This window comes from Cannabis sativa, chromosome X (assembly GCF_029168945.1).
Source record: "Cannabis sativa cultivar Pink pepper isolate KNU-18-1 chromosome X, ASM2916894v1, whole genome shotgun sequence".
Lineage (NCBI taxonomy): Eukaryota > Viridiplantae > Streptophyta > Magnoliopsida > Rosales > Cannabaceae > Cannabis > Cannabis sativa.
The window spans coordinates 13,487,518-13,503,264 of NC_083610.1; the positions used below are offsets into that span (position 1 = coordinate 13,487,518).

At 38.3% G+C, this 15,747-nt stretch overlaps 1 protein-coding gene across 1 annotated transcript; it reads left to right on the forward strand.

Annotated features, from left to right (window-relative positions):
• The first annotated feature begins 13,074 nt into the window (after positions 1–13,074).
• LOC133032796 (uncharacterized) lies at positions 13,075–15,747 on the forward strand. Its single transcript, XM_061107268.1, has 8 exons — positions 13,075–13,656; positions 13,815–13,848; positions 13,938–14,123; positions 14,608–14,697; positions 14,792–14,857; positions 14,948–15,042; positions 15,163–15,210; positions 15,523–15,747. The coding sequence occupies exons 1-8, from the start codon at positions 13,388–13,390 to the stop codon at positions 15,638–15,640; spliced, it is 906 nt and encodes a 301-aa protein (XP_060963251.1). The 5' UTR covers positions 13,075–13,387; the 3' UTR covers positions 15,641–15,747.

The following is a 15,747-nucleotide window of genomic DNA, read 5'->3' on the forward strand; positions in this document are numbered from 1 at the left end:
AGCCTATGAAGACAATAACGGCCAAAAAGGCATTGGACTTTGTTATCAAAAACATAGTGTGTCGATACGGCTTGCCTCACAAAATAGTCTCAGACAATGGAAAGCAAGTTGATTGCGAGGAATTTACTGACTTCTGCAACCAACACGGAGTAGTGAAAAGCTTCTCCGCGGTAGCCAGGCCTCAAACAAATGGCCAGGCGGAAGCGGTCAATAAAATCCTAAAGGTCACCTTGAAAAAGAAGGCACAGCTGTAAAAATAACTGGCCTGAAGAATTGCCAAGGGTATTATGGGCCTACCGGACGACCCCCAGAACCACAACCGGCCACTCGCCCTTCTCAATGGCGTACGGTTGTGAAGCAATGGTCCCGGTAGAAACATTATTCCCATCCCACAGGAGGACGACTTACGATCCTGCCACTAATCAGGCACTGCTCCAAGAAGCTTTGGATCAAGTCGAAGAACTCTGGGATGAGTCTCAAATACGGATGGCCGCTTATCAAAAGAAGGTGACAAAGTATTTTAACTCTAAGGTTAAAAACAGAAAATTCGCTATTGGAGATATGGTCCTAAGAAGGGTTTTCCCAGCCACCCAAGAACCCGGAGTGGGGGTACTTGGACCAAATTGGGAAGGACCATATGAGATCGAGGACGAGATCGGCTCCGGTACTTATAAACTAAAAAGAATGGACGGAACCACCGTCCCAAGAGCCTGGAATGCCGATCACCTCAGAAAATATTACCAGTAGCGAAATAAAACTTAGAATTTGTTAAAAGGGTTTGTACCGTCCAAATGTATACCTCCTCTATATTAAATAAAACTGAGTGCCTTAAAAACAAAGTTTTTATGCCACTTAGGGGGGTACTAGGGTATACCGCACGGACAAACAGAAAAACAAACTAAGTAAAATATCCTGACCCAAAGGGCGAGTCGAAAGTATGCACAAAAATAAAAAGCATAAGTATAAAAACCCTGATCCAAAGGACAGGTTAAAAAACGTAAGTGTGACAAAAGAAAAGATCACATAAAAAACATCCTGGCCCAAAGGGCAGGTCATATACATATAAATGGCCCGGGGACAGGCCTTAAAATATAATTGTCTCCCCTTCAAATGAAAGCTGCTACCTATATGTAAATTGTTCTAAGGCAGCTGGCAGAATATGTACAAAAAAAAAAAAAAAAAAAAGAAAGAGGAGTTATAAAAGAAATGGGTGGAATCTTGGTCAGTTGTACGGCAGCTCAGTCAGCCCGCGGAGGAAGGCGAGGTCCAATACGCGCCTCTAGCGCAGCATCAAGCTTCTTCTTCTTTTCTCGAAATTTGGCAATCATTTCCTCGGGTTTGGGATAAAAAGTAAGCTTGATATTCTGATCATTGGTGGACCAAGCCATGTACACACCATCGTCGAAGCGCTTCGGACACCGGGCGCAGGAAACAGGAGAGAGGAGCTCGGCCCTCTTGGCCTTCCTGGTGGATTGTTCTTTGAAATCCCTAAGCTCCTTCAACTCCGCAGCTAGAGCGGCCTTGGACTCAATGTCTGACTGGTGAGTTTCCTCTAAAGATCTCACCTTGGCGACCATTTCATCCAAAGCCTCCCTGGCCTCCCGGAGATCTCGCCTGGCCTTGTCAGCAGCCTCGGTTTGAGCCCTTAGTTCCTCCTGGTGTTGGGCCTCCATCCTGTCCCTCCGCTGGGCCTCGTCCCGGATCATGGCCTCCGCCTGAGCCTCCCTCCGTCTGGCCTCCTCTTCTTTGGCCTTGGCAGCCGCCTCCTGGCGCTCGGCAGCCTCCTGGTAGATCTGCCTCTCCGCTGTGAGGTCCTGAAGGACCTTCCTGACATCGTTCATGTCCCCAAAGTCGAACAGAACGAAGCCATGATTTATGATGTTTTTGGAGAGGCGGCCAGCCTCAGCAGCAAGCTGAACCAATAATGCAAGGATAAGGAGAAGTTTCTCAAAGGAAAAAATAAAATATAAACAATAAAAGGAAAAGCGAAAATTGCAAAGTACTTACCACCGTGAGAAAATGGCTGAGGTCCTGGACCTGGAAGATGGAGTTCAGAGAAGCGCAAGTGGCAAACCGCTTAGGCGCGCAACGGGTGAGCTGAGAAGAGAACTCGTCGGTCATCTCTGCGGCAAAAGGAGCCAAAGTGGGCCCTAGGAAACGACGGAACCAGTCCGACAAGGGGTCCAGATTAAGGTCCCACGGATCCTGGTAATCCGGGTGGTTGATGCTCGCCTCGACCTCCGCCCGCAGAATCCTCCTAAGGGCTTCCACTTCGGCGTACCCCCGGGAGTACTCATCCATAGCATAGTTATGCTTGGCTATTCGAAGCTCCTGTCTCACCTCGTCCCCCGGAATCAGGGTAAGCACGATGTTGGGAGGAGCAGGATTTTCCTCCATGGGGGAGACCCCGCCGTCCAGACCATGAGCAGGAGTGTCGGCCCTCTGAGGCTTCTTGGGCTCATCCTGGGCAATCATCTTGCCCTTGCGCTTACGAATCAGAGCCACCTCAGGCTCCTCTTCGCCCTCCTCAGCTTCCTCCGGAAGGGCTCGGGGCTCTCCCGCACCCTCAGCGGCTTCCTCCGCGAAGTTCCATCCCTTCCCTTGGCCTTCTCCCGGAAGCACCTCCTCGTCATCCACTAAGTCAATAGTGTCGGGGGGAGCGCTGGAAGAAACCTTTAAGGAAGGGGCCGGGGGAGAAGAGGTAAAGGCCGGAGGAGCCACGAGAGTATGAACTCCGGCAAGCTGGTCCAGAATGGCATCCATGGAGATACCTGCTTCACAACATAAGCAAGTGTTAGGAGTCCGTGAGGAACCACTTATACAAGATATAACAAATAAGCTACTCCTACCCGAACTTCCTAATTCGGCCCTAGCAAAGTCCTGAACTTTAATGCTGGCAGCGTCATCTCCGAGATAACTGTCCGAGGGCCGGAACCAGCTGGACGTTATGTAAGCTGAAGGACCTAAGGGAATAGGCTCCGGAGGGCCGGAGCCCATCCGGGACCGACCTAGGTAATCTCCTAAGTTCGAAAAATAAAATTCCTTCAAACGATCCCCCCATCGGGTCGACGGCATCTTAAATCTACGAAGACGCTCGTCGAACCCTACGGGCCTACGACTGGTGTATTCATCAACGGAAGGAACATAACGAATTATCAAGGGAGACTTACCGCCGGCACCGGAGGTGCTAGCACCAGGAGCCCCCGAGTTTGGTTCGGGGACCGGAGGCTGTGGCCGGGGAGTTTGCTTCTCGGAAGAATCTTCAATGCGAAGGGGCCTCCGGGCAGGACGACCCCCAATCTCTTCTTGAAGAATCTTGTCAAAAAATTTAGCCTCGGACTTCCCGGCAATGGCTTGGCTCCGTCGCACCACCGGACTCCCCACGCGAAGTCCTCTCCCAGAGGCGGCCTGGGCCTGAGAGTATGCTTTCTCCTGGGCCTTCCGGTAGAGATAATCTTGGTATTTTTTCTCTGCCGTGGCAATAAGTTCATCCCGGAAGGCCTTCTCCGCAACCGGCGCCCTCACATTGGGGCAGATGACCCGGGAGAGGTTGGAGTCCTCCACGGATTGGTGAGGAAGGATAAGTTTGGCCTTCCTACAATTCTCCGTGGTGACTAAGCCCCCAACGTCGAGATCGGCGCGGTCATAGGAAGCAAAGGCTTGGGCCCTTCGGAGGAAAGCCTGAGTAGGGGGCGTCCGTTGGTAAGGTGGGATCCGCACCCACTCCGTAAGGAGCTCCGGGTGGTCCACAGCCCTGAACCCGGAGGAGAAGAAAAAGCGATGGTGATACTCCTTAACGTGAGTCTGCCTATTATACGGAACCACCCCCTCGTTAGCAGGATGGATCCGGAACCCATAAAAACCGTCCTTAAGTTTGTCCCCTTTCTTGGGGACGGATACAAGTTCGTAAAAATACAAAATTTCCGCCGGGCTGGGAGACCCCCAGCCGCGGGCGGTATAAAAAATAAATAAGCCTGAGAGCAGGCGGTAAGCTTGAGGAATGAGTTGGTATGGCGCAAGGCCGACAAATACAAGGAAATTAACAAAATAATCTTGAAGTGGGAGCATGGCACCGGTCATCAAATGAGTCTGGCTCTAAGCCCCGAAGCCGTCATAGTTATGATTAGGCGTCTCCGAGTCGTGAGGAGGCCGGTGATAGGTCCCTGAAGTGGAGGGTTTGATCACAGCGATTTCTATAATATTCTCCAGCTGGTGAGGACAAGTCAAGGTGGATCGAAGCTCAGCCGCTTCCCACCCAGTCGCACGGGATTTGTACCCCTCCTGGGCAACAGGCCCCAGGGAAACCTCCTCCAACGTGGCCATGTCTTTTCCACTCTTCTTCGAAGATTTCGAACCAGAAGCAGACATTTTGTGTTCTGCGAAAGACAAAAAAGGGAAAAAGAAAATTCCAGCAGTTAGGTCCCATACCAAACCCTAAGTCAAGAAAAAGGGAGTGGGGGTCCCCTAACCGCTGGAAAGAGGCCCCCTCCGGACACGTGTCACATGGGAAACCCTAGAAAGATTCCCTGAACAAGTGTCGGGTGCAGTGAAATCGCAGAAAGTGGTTTTACAAAAAGAAAAAAAAACCCATTCTATGCCCTAAGCAACTGTTGAACGAAGAACACGTGGCTCTCTTCAACAAAAATACACATTATAACAGAGGCATGATAATGGCGATCCTACAACTAAAGCAGTAGACATAAAACAGAACACTTGAAGAACCTCAACACTCGCATACCCAGAAATCTCAGAATACGAACCCAGAAAAACAAACAAAGCAAGTAAAAGCATGTCATTATCAAAGGATGCAAAAGACTTACAGTAAGTTGTTGAACTGGGGGTCCTGAATGTGGTCAAGTAAAGTTGAGAAGAACTGGTGAAAACAGACACTGGAAAAGTGGAAGAAATGTCTAAGTGCTAAGACAGTTCGTGCTGTTTTGAAGAAATTTTCTCTCTGAGAAATTCGAGCAAAAATGGCAAGGAATGGAAAGTAGCCGAAATGAAGGAAAGATGGTGGCTTTTATAGGCAAAAGTGCATGAGGAACAGGCGTCACCACCTACCAATCGTACGGTGGGGGAGATGCACGATTCGAATTCCCAAAAATCAACGGATCAGATCAAGCTGCCATAAAGGCGGTGGAAACGTTTGAGTATCCGTCTGACACCATTAATGCGCCGCATCAATCAAAGGGCGCGAAACGAATCGACCTCTGCAAAAAGCGAATCGCTGCATTTAATGTCGTCATTAGGCACATTTTCACGCGCCCCAAGCTCGTGTCGGGAAACCGAGGAGGCGGCCGGAGACGTCCCTGCAAAAAAGCGAATCGCTGCATTAAATACCATCATTAAATGTGCCCTCACGCGCTCTGGGCTTGAGCCAGGGAAACGAGGAGTCAACCAGAGGCACTTAAGCAAGCCTTGGTTTATTTTTCCAAGTAAACAAGGCTTGGGGGGTAAATGTTGCCCCTGAATTCGCCCAATATACGTGGACCAGTCGAAAAGGGACACGTGGATCAGATAACTTGTAAATATTTGATAAGTCTTTGTATGCCATAAGGAAGCACCCTGGGCATAGGTCCCGGAGGAGGCACCCGGAGTGTAAGGTGCTCCCGGAAGCTCGCATAGCATGAAGCCTCTCCGGGATGTGTCAGGCCTCTCCTGAGCAATCAAGTCGCATTTAATGCCGCATGGGAGGAAGCGTGTTGGGACTGTAACACGCAATAAAGTCTGACGGCACAACCCCCAAACAGCAGCGCTACAGTAATGATCATTTAAGTCTAGCGACGGCTACTCTGCGAAGAGTCACGTCAATCACAAGGCAAAAAGGACATTCCTCATAAAAACCCTACAGCACCTAGGGATTTGACCATGCATCACCCATGGTATATTCATTGGAAATGTCCAACTTTATGGATATTTACAGATACGTGTGTAAGAACAATCCTAGGGATCACCCCACCAAAACACTATAAATACCCCCTCAAAGCTCATTTAATGGGGTCGAGAATCTTGGGTTGCATAAGAGCAAGAAGAGAAAATACTCACCAAGAACATTCTCTGTATTTATGAGAAAAACATTCTCTCAAGTGTGGAATCTGTATTAAATACATCCATTAATAACAAAGACTCGTGGACTAAGGCTCATTAACGCCCCAACCACGTAAAAATCCTCATCTCACTTTCTTACAGCTCTTTACTATAATCATATTTTAATAGTTGCCGAAAATCTCGGTCAACAATATAGTATTAAAAATTGTTTATTGGAATTTTTGTTACATTGATATTTTTTGATATTTTGATTTTTTTTTTCAAGTGTAACTCTATTTAGTTATAACCTCTCAATTATAATATTATTTTCTTGGTCCCAATTGTATTCTTGGATAGAGGTTCTACTGTACCTTCACTCTCTACTTAAGTCTAGCACATAATTTACATCAGCTTAAGGCTATAATTGGAAAATCATTTATAAAAGTGGGTATATTTAAAAAAAATATGAAAATAAAGGTTAATATTAAAATAAATAAAATAAAATAGGTATACAATATAATTTCCTTAATTAATTGAGTGAGCCCCTATATAATTGATGGGATAAATTTACTACATAAATGTGTGTAGTACTTTGAGGTAAAATGTATGTGCACATGTATTACTAGTAGAGAATTGTTAAAAGGCCACTACCTAATATTTTCCTTGGTGTTATACTATTATTGCTGTAATTAAGTATCTCGTTCTATATAATTTAAGAAAATAGCTTTTAGGAAATATCGCTAACAAACTGTTAGGCGTCACCTATAAAAGGTGTTGGGTACCACTAGTGCCAAATAGCAATGCTCATTACTAGTAACAATAGATATGTGTGACATGAGGGCATTGGGCCAAAAAATTAGACCTTTTTTTCGGGATTATTTTACAAATACACAAACACAACAAAAAAATTACAAAAATACTGTTTTACGGAATTTTAAATATTTTTTACGATTTTTTTTATTTTATTTACGGAAAATACAGTCTTTTTATGTTGTACTCTTGTTAGTTTGTTGTTGATTTTTTATTATTTGAATGTTCTTTTTTGTTGTTGTTTTGATGTTATTTAGATCTTATTTTCATGTTACTTTTATGTAGTTTTCTTGTTATTTTTGTGTTGTTCTTACGAAAAACCGTAAAAATGTAAGAAAAAAAAAAAAAATCTTTAAACGTAAAAATGTATTTTTTTTAAGAAAAAAAAATGGTACCTTATGTAATTATCTTTTTTTTTTTTTTGCTTTTTTTAGAAAATTACATCTTTCTAGAAAAAAAGAAAAGGAATTTTCAAAAATATTATTATTTTATATTTTATTTGTAATTTTATAGTCTAAAATTTTTAATTATAAAAATAAACTTGTAATGTTTTAAAATTACAAAAATATACTTTGCTCAGTAAAATGTTAAAAAAAAAACTAAAAAACAACGAGAATCAACCTTACAACAACTATAAATAAACTATAAAATAATAAAAAAACAGTTTATTATTTTTACTGAAGAGATATTTTTATAATTAAGAAATTTTAAGGAGTAGAAATGAAATTTTTTCCCTGTAGATGGATTTTTCTAATTAATTTTAGTCTATTATGTAAATTTAATGAGCCTTTTTTGGAAGGAGCATTTACAATGATATGTGTTAACCCCAAAAATTAGCGTTGCTAACTTTTGAAATTAGTTAACTAATGACCAAGGGACTAACGAAAGTGCATTCAACAAGCTTACCTACCCATTATGTATTTTATAAAGTCGTCGTCGATACTCACAGTTCTCAGGATACATCCAAGTGATTCATGACTAACCCTATGGTAATTTACAAACGAGAGAACAACAAAAAGCAAGGATGTAAGTAGGTGAAGTCTTGCATGCATGTGTGTGTGCATTAGGTGCATGCGATTGTGTGCATGTGTGTGTGTGCGCGCGCGTCCGAGAGCAAGGGTGCGAGACGAGGGGCTCGCATGTGAGCCCGTGGGGGGCTCGCATGCGAGTGTGCATGTGTGTACGGTTGCAAGGGTGCGAGACGAGGGGCTCGCATGCGAGCGTGCGTGTGTGTGTGCGACTACAAGGGTGTGAGACGAGGTGCTCGCAAGCGAGCATGTGTATGTGTGTGTTTGTATGCATGCAAGTCCGTTAGTGTGAAGGTGTTGTTTATTGCCAAGTGTGTTGTTTTTGTGAAGAGGAGTGAAGGTGAAATTTGAATGCACATCAAAGAGAATATTGTTAGAGGGGAATCAAAGGACAAGGCGTGCAAAGGAGAAGCGTACAACCATGACCTCTAAAAGCTCTGAAAGCAAGGAGGTACGAGTAGTAGAGACAACACACCTGCGAGGGTACACTGTAGTAACACCTTTGTGAGCGAGGACCACCTCTACGACTAGACTAGGGACCACCTCTGCGACTGGGGACCACCTGACACCAAATAAAAACTTTCAATATTCAATGTATCTGTTTGAACAGACTTTTGTCTGTTTGAACAAAATCTTTGACTTTCCTTTTTTGGAAGATTTTTCATTTAATTGCTAGTAGTTTCTTGATTCTTCTTTCATGACCTAAAGAGTTTTTAAAATTTATAAAGACATTCGTAGGTCATTAGTTTTTAGTAGCTCTCTTGGTGCATCATTTTCTACATCATTTCTCAAATTTAGAGAGAGTTTTTTTATTGTGTGAAGAACTTGAGTCCAACGAGTTCTTAGTATTTTGTTATTGTGTTATTCTGTATTGTTTCTTATTGAAATTATGTAGGTTGAACACTTTAGATATTGTTCATCAAGCATCAGGAGAAGACTTTTCGTGAGTCACTTTTCGAGCATAAAAGTGCAAGTGAGTACTCTTTGGAAGGAAGTGTGCAAGTGCTATGATTTGAAGGGAGTTCAAGGTCTTTAATTAGAATAATAGATTACTAAAGGTGTGGCAAATTCAAAGAGGGAGTCTTTATTTATATAAGTCAATTTGATTTTGTAATCACTTGAGATTAATCATCTAATAAATTTCATTTTCTAGGTGTAGCCCCATGGGCTAGTAGTAATTTAAAAAGATTATTAATACCACGTATAATCTCGTGTATTCTTTATTTCATGTTTGTTTTTGCTCTCTATAAACTTTCTATTTAAACATATCTCTTTTGTTCAAACAGTTTCTATGCCTCTTTAAACATCTTGAAAATAGTATAATATTTAATTAATTAATTTGATAATCATAAAAACGAAATTTTGTGTAAAAGTTAGTTGTAAAATTTTGAGCCTTTGCTTATTGAATGTAACAGATTTGTGTTTGTAATAATCTTTCCAGTAGAAATTTGCGGCAAAACTCTCTCAACTATCAATTTACTTACAAAAAACCATCCAACCTCATATTTTGGTGGGAAAACCCTCCAGAAATCTTGTTAGTTTACATTTTTAAGGTGTCGTACGTCTGCCTCGTTAAGTCCTAATTTTTCCCACGTGGGAATGACAGGTCACTAAGAAATTATCCTATGTAGCCATATTTTACAAAATAAAAATAAAAACTTTAAGAGTAATTTGCGGCGAAACCCCCCAACTATCAATTTACTTGCAAAAAACCATCCAAAATACTTTAAGGTTGGATGGTTTTTTGCAAGTAAATTAATAGTTGGGGGAGTTTTGCCGCAAATTACTCTTAAATTTTTAATTTTTATTTTGTAAAATATGACCACGTAGGATAATTTTTTAGTGACATGTCATTGTCACGTGGGAAAAATTAGGATTTAAAGAGGCTGGACAGACGACACCTTAAAAATGTAAACGAAACAGTACTTTGGAGGATTTTCCTACCAAAATATGAGGTTGGATGATTTTTTGCAAGTAAATTGATAGTTGAGGGGGTTTTGCCGCAAATTACTCATTTTAAAATAATAAAGCAAATGTCCTTTTTTACTTTTTAATACCTAAAATACCCTTCATTATATAAAATGTATTATATGTTTTATTCCTATAATAGAAATTATGAAAAACAATAAATCAAAACCTCTCTACTGAATTTTTGTCTACTATTTTTTTATTATATAAAAAGTATTATATATTTTATTCTTTTAGATTTTGTTGTTGTTGTTGTTGTCTAATATGTTATTTAACCATATAATTAATTTTTTATTAATATATCGTATGATATACAAACAATATACCATAAACCAATATACATATATCACAAACTTAAACTAATATACTATTAAATGAATTGTTTTCCACAATATACAGTAGCATATAAAAACTATATACCACAATTATAAGCAGATATACCACAGTCAAAAATTAATGTACCACCAGCATAGTGAAAAAAAAAATTATACAAAAACTTAATTTAATATTCCACAAGTTTTTTTTCTTGTTCTTTCCTTCATGAAATACCAATGAACATAAAATCAATATACCTCAGTCAAATATAACTATACCTCATACTTAAATTAATATTTAATAGTTTTTTTTTTCTTTATATCCTTCACGATATACATATCATATACAAACGATATACCTTAGACCAATATAAATATACCATAAACTTAAACTAATATACTATTAAATGATTTTTTTCCACGATATATAATAGCATATAAAAACTATATTCTGCAATCATAAGTATTAATACTATAGTGAAAAATTAATATACTACCAATATAGTGGAAAATATATATACTAAAAACTTAATTTAATATTCCACATGTTTTTTTTTTCTTTTTATTTCCTTCATGATATACTAATGAATATAAAGACAATATTTCATAGTAAAATATAACTATACCTCAAACTTAAACTAATATTCCATGTTTCTTAATTTTCGTCTTTCGTTCATTATATACCATAGCACATTAAAATAATATACTACAATCTTAAACTAATATACTACCTTTCAGTTATTTCAAAATATACATATACTACCTTTCAGTTTTTTTAATATATTATTGCACATAAAAACGATATACTATTGTGCAAAATAACTATATCAATCACTTAATTATTCAAGGTTATAATTGTAATTTTATCATCAAATTTTTAACTAAAAGGACATTTTGTTAATTTTTTTAAAAAAATGGATATTTATTAACTTAATTGTTAGATTTAGGACCATTTTGCGTCTGGGCCCAAATGAAAACACGTATATAGTGGAAAACAATGGGCTTATAAGGACTCAGACTTTTTATTTGGGAAATTTACATGGTATACTAACTTTTGTTATTTTTTTACAAAAATACTGTAAGGCGATATTTTTTACTTTTTTACTGTATTTTTTTATAAGTTTCATCTTCAGCATTATCTTGTGTTAAGTTTTCACTGGTGTTCTACTAGTGTTTTACTGGTGTTCTACTGTTGTTTTGAGTTGTTCTGCTTTGTGTTTTACTGGTGTTTTATAAAAACACAGTATTTTTGAAAAAATTTCCGTGTGACAGTATTTTTGTAAAAGTTAACCCAAATTCCAGTATTTTTGTAAGTTTCCCTTTTATTTTAGTTTTTAGAAGAGGAAATTACACTTACTATGGGATTTTAAAAGTTCTTATGATAAATATGGCACATTTAAGTTTGACCAATTTATATGGTATTTTTTTTATTTTTAGGTCTTTTTATGGTATTTGATATGTCATATATATGTAATTAGGTTTTCAAATCCCATATTTAATGTTTTTATTTGTTTAGGAAATTTTAGTGGTCATTGATGCTGGAAAAGTCACCGGAGTTGTTGTCGGTGCCGGGAAAGTCGTCGGAGTAGCGGTCGGTGCCGGAAAAGTCGTCGGAGTTGCTGCCAGCGCCGAAAAATTCGTCGGAATTGGTATTTTTCCGTTGACAATGCCAATTCTGACGACTATTCTGACGCTAGCAGCTACTCCGGTGACTTTTCCGACACCGACAACAAACTTTGGAAAAGTCATCAGAATTGGCATAATCGCCGGAAAAATTACCAAGAAACTGGTTTCTGGTTTCTTGATGAAGAAACCAGTTTTTTGGTAATTTTTTCGGTGATTTTTCTGTCAACAATGGCAATTCTGACGAATTTTTTGGTGTTGGTAGCAACTCTGATGACTAATACACCGGCAGCTACTCCAGTGACTTTTTTAGTACCGAGAGTAAACTCTTAGAAATTTGTCGGAATTGGCATTGTCGCCGGAAAAATCAGTAAGAAACTATTTTTTTTTCTTCATCAAGAAACCAATTTCTTGGTAATTTTTTTTGTATTTTTTTTCTCTATTTGGTTTATTGATGAAACTGGTTTCAATTATTTTCAGTGTATATCATTTTTGTTTTGTTTTCACAATCTTTATTATTGTTCTGTAACAAAATTAGTTTCTTGATGAAGAAACCACTTTCTTGGTGAAGAAACCGGTTTCTTGATGAAAAAACTACTTTCTTGGTGATTTTTCTAGTAATTTTGCTGGCGACAATGTCAATTCTGACGATTTTTTTAACTCCGGCGATTTTTCCGGCACCGACATCAAACTCTAGAATAGTCGTCAGACTTGGCATTGTCACCGGTAAAATTACCAGAAAAATCACCAAGAAACCGGTTTCTAGAAATCGGTTTCTTCATCAAGAAACCAGTTTCTTGGTGACTTTTCCAGCGACAATGCTAATTCTAACGACTTTTTCCGCGCCGACAGCAACTCCGGCGACTTTCTCGCACGGCCGTGGTGCTCGACGACTTTTCCAAGTGTCGGTAAACTCCGGTAACTTTTCCGGCACGTGTGACAACTTCGGCGATCACTATAGTTTTATTTATTTTATTTTTTTAAAAAATAAATATGAAGAGAATTTTAATATTTTTTATGGTAATTTAATTAAGTTTTTATTGTTTATGTATTTTAAATTCAGATTTCTTTTTAATGTTTTATATGATTTTTTTAGAAAAAAAATAAAAAAATCATATTTTTAGTTTGATTGGTTAGATAATACTATAATTAGTGGCATTTACTTTTTATGTCATATTTATCGTAACCTTAATAATTTTTTCCATATTTTTTAAAACAAGCCTTTTTAGAACTTGGTGAAATGTGGGCCTACAAGGAATCGTGACACACATCAAACGAGGAAGGGCTTTAATAGGTTCACGATCAAGTCACTTATTGTGGTTAGTATGGTACATTATTGAACTTATATGTAAACTGTTTATGCCACTTCACTTCTTTCTTGTCTTCTGATGACAACCTTTAGTGGTCATCCACCTCCTCCTTCCCATCTATCTTGATCGGACTACTATCCATCTATCAATCGATTCATAAATTCTATTCTATACTTGTGATAAGAAAACCATTGTCGACAAATGAGGAATCTTTAACCCCGTATACACTTGAATCCTCATCAAGTTTTATCCTTTTCAGAATAACTTTTACTCTACAGGCTTGGAACCAATCTGGGTCTTTGGGAAAATGTCCAAACAAGGCTTTGATTACTGGTTTCAATGGCAAGTTCCGGTGTGTGCTTTGCTCTTCATCATACCAGCTGTGGTAGCTGTGAGATACATTAAGAAGGAAAAGGCAGAGCCTTTAAGATCCTTTGACTTGTGGAATTGTTGTTGGAGAAATCTCAGTCCAATTTGGCTTCTATTATACAGAGCTTTTTCTTTTATTTGCTTGGCTTGGATGCTCTATAGCACGGTCTCAATAACTGGACCTTTTGTCTTCTTCTTCTACACCCAGTAAGTTTCTCATCTCTATTATTTATTTTTATTTTCTTTTTGTAATTTCAAAGAATTTATCTTTAAAAAGGAAAAAAAAAAATAACAATTTGGGACAAACAATAGTTTTTTTAGTAGTTAAGACTAATGTTATGATATATTTGTGACTCAATTTGCAGGTGGACTTTCTCATTAGTTATGTTATATTTTGCGGTATGTCGAAGCTCTATGCTATTATTCTCTACATGTTTCTTAACCCTTTTTTTTCATATTAAAAGATGTGTTTATGTATTGTTTGTTAGTTGGGGACTGTTATATCTGCTCATGGATGTTGGATGTCTACAAAAAAATCCTCATCTGAAGAAGGAACCACAACTTTTGAGGAGGAAGAATTCAAAGACAAAATCAAGTTAAGCAGTTCGCATGCGAAAAAAGAGATTAACCAAAATGCAGGATTATGGGGATATCTAATGCAGGCTATGTATCAGGTTAGTTTATCAAATTTTCATTTTTGTGGCCAATATATGGTCCAACCCAACTTGTTTCTCCTTTTATGGCCTAAAGGCCTTTTGGATACAGAAAGGTCATGAGGCATTAGTAGTTACAGATAATTAATAATGGTCGATATCCTGTAGAACATACTTGACAAATTATTTAATATATATAAATATTTCATTTGGCAAAGTGATATTAAAAAAAGGTTATTTTCACCAACTGTAATTATTTATTTTTCTTCTTTCACTAACCTCTCTAATCCTACAATATTTGGGATGGAACCAGAGAACTATAGCAATTGTTATGTAGGCAGCTAGAGAATCTCAGTCTTTGTGAAATGACACAACGTGCCTCGCCATTTGATGTACATTATCACTCGGTTGTTTCAGATTAAACGATTTTTATTTGCGGTTTAAAAAAATTATTGAAAGAAACTCTAATTAGTACTCTCTCTATTTAACTATATATCTATGGCAGACTTGTGCGGGTGCTTCTATCTTGACAGATTTGGTATTTTGGTGCCTTTTAGTTCCATTACTAGCCAATGTTCAGTTTGAACTAACTCTGGTGAGAACTGTAATTTGATTTATTAATACTCAAGTAAAAATAGCATATATGTCTTATCACTGACTAGATATTAATAATGGGCTTTGGTTGACAGTTGATAGGGTGTCTACACGCTGTCAATGTTGTCTTCCTTATTGGGGATACTGCACTCAATGGCCTTGTAAGTATCTTATATATATATCTAACACCTACTTATATGACTGAATTAATGAACATCTATAATTGATCATGTAACTCTCTTCTTTTGCAGCCATTTAAGTGGTTTGGCTTTGCCTATTTTGTGCTGTGGAGTTGTCTCTATATTACTTTCCAGTGGATCGTTCACGCTTGTGGTTTTATGACATGGTAAGCATACAATACAATAACTTCAGTGAATAAGATAATCACTTGTATAGACCCAGTTGGCTAGTGACATATATAGATATATATATAACGAATCATATGTTTGTCTCTTTCATCATCTAGGTGGCCGTATCCATTTCTCGAGCTCAATACACCATGGGCACCCTTGTGGTATGTTTTTTAGTTTTAAGAAATGAGAATATGAAATAGCTTTGTATACAGTCACTTTGCACAAGCCTGTTTATTATAATTATTTGCAAAATGGTCTTCTAGATTCTAGAGAAACTCGACACCTTATTTAACACAATTAACAAACTGTTTTAGAGGTCATTTGGGAAAAGAAAAAAATTATGCCTTGGTAAAACTCTTTCACCAAAACATATGCATATACAAATACAAGTGCTGATAGTAGTAGTACCAAAATGTTTGCATATACAAATATTAGTCGTAGCAGCAGAACTTACTGATTTTTCATGGCTGCAGGTATTTTGGAGTGGCGTTATTTCATATTCCCTGTTATTGGATATACACACAACTTTTCAAAGCCAAAAATTATGTTCTGCCCAGATTGTTTCCACGAGCTTTTGTTAGGCTAAATTAGTGTGTCATTGTTGTTCGTATGGAATGTATCAGCTGTTTTTCATCCAACCTCCGTTTCAACATTTGATTTGGACCTTAGAAATAAAATGGATATAAGTTTAAATGGTA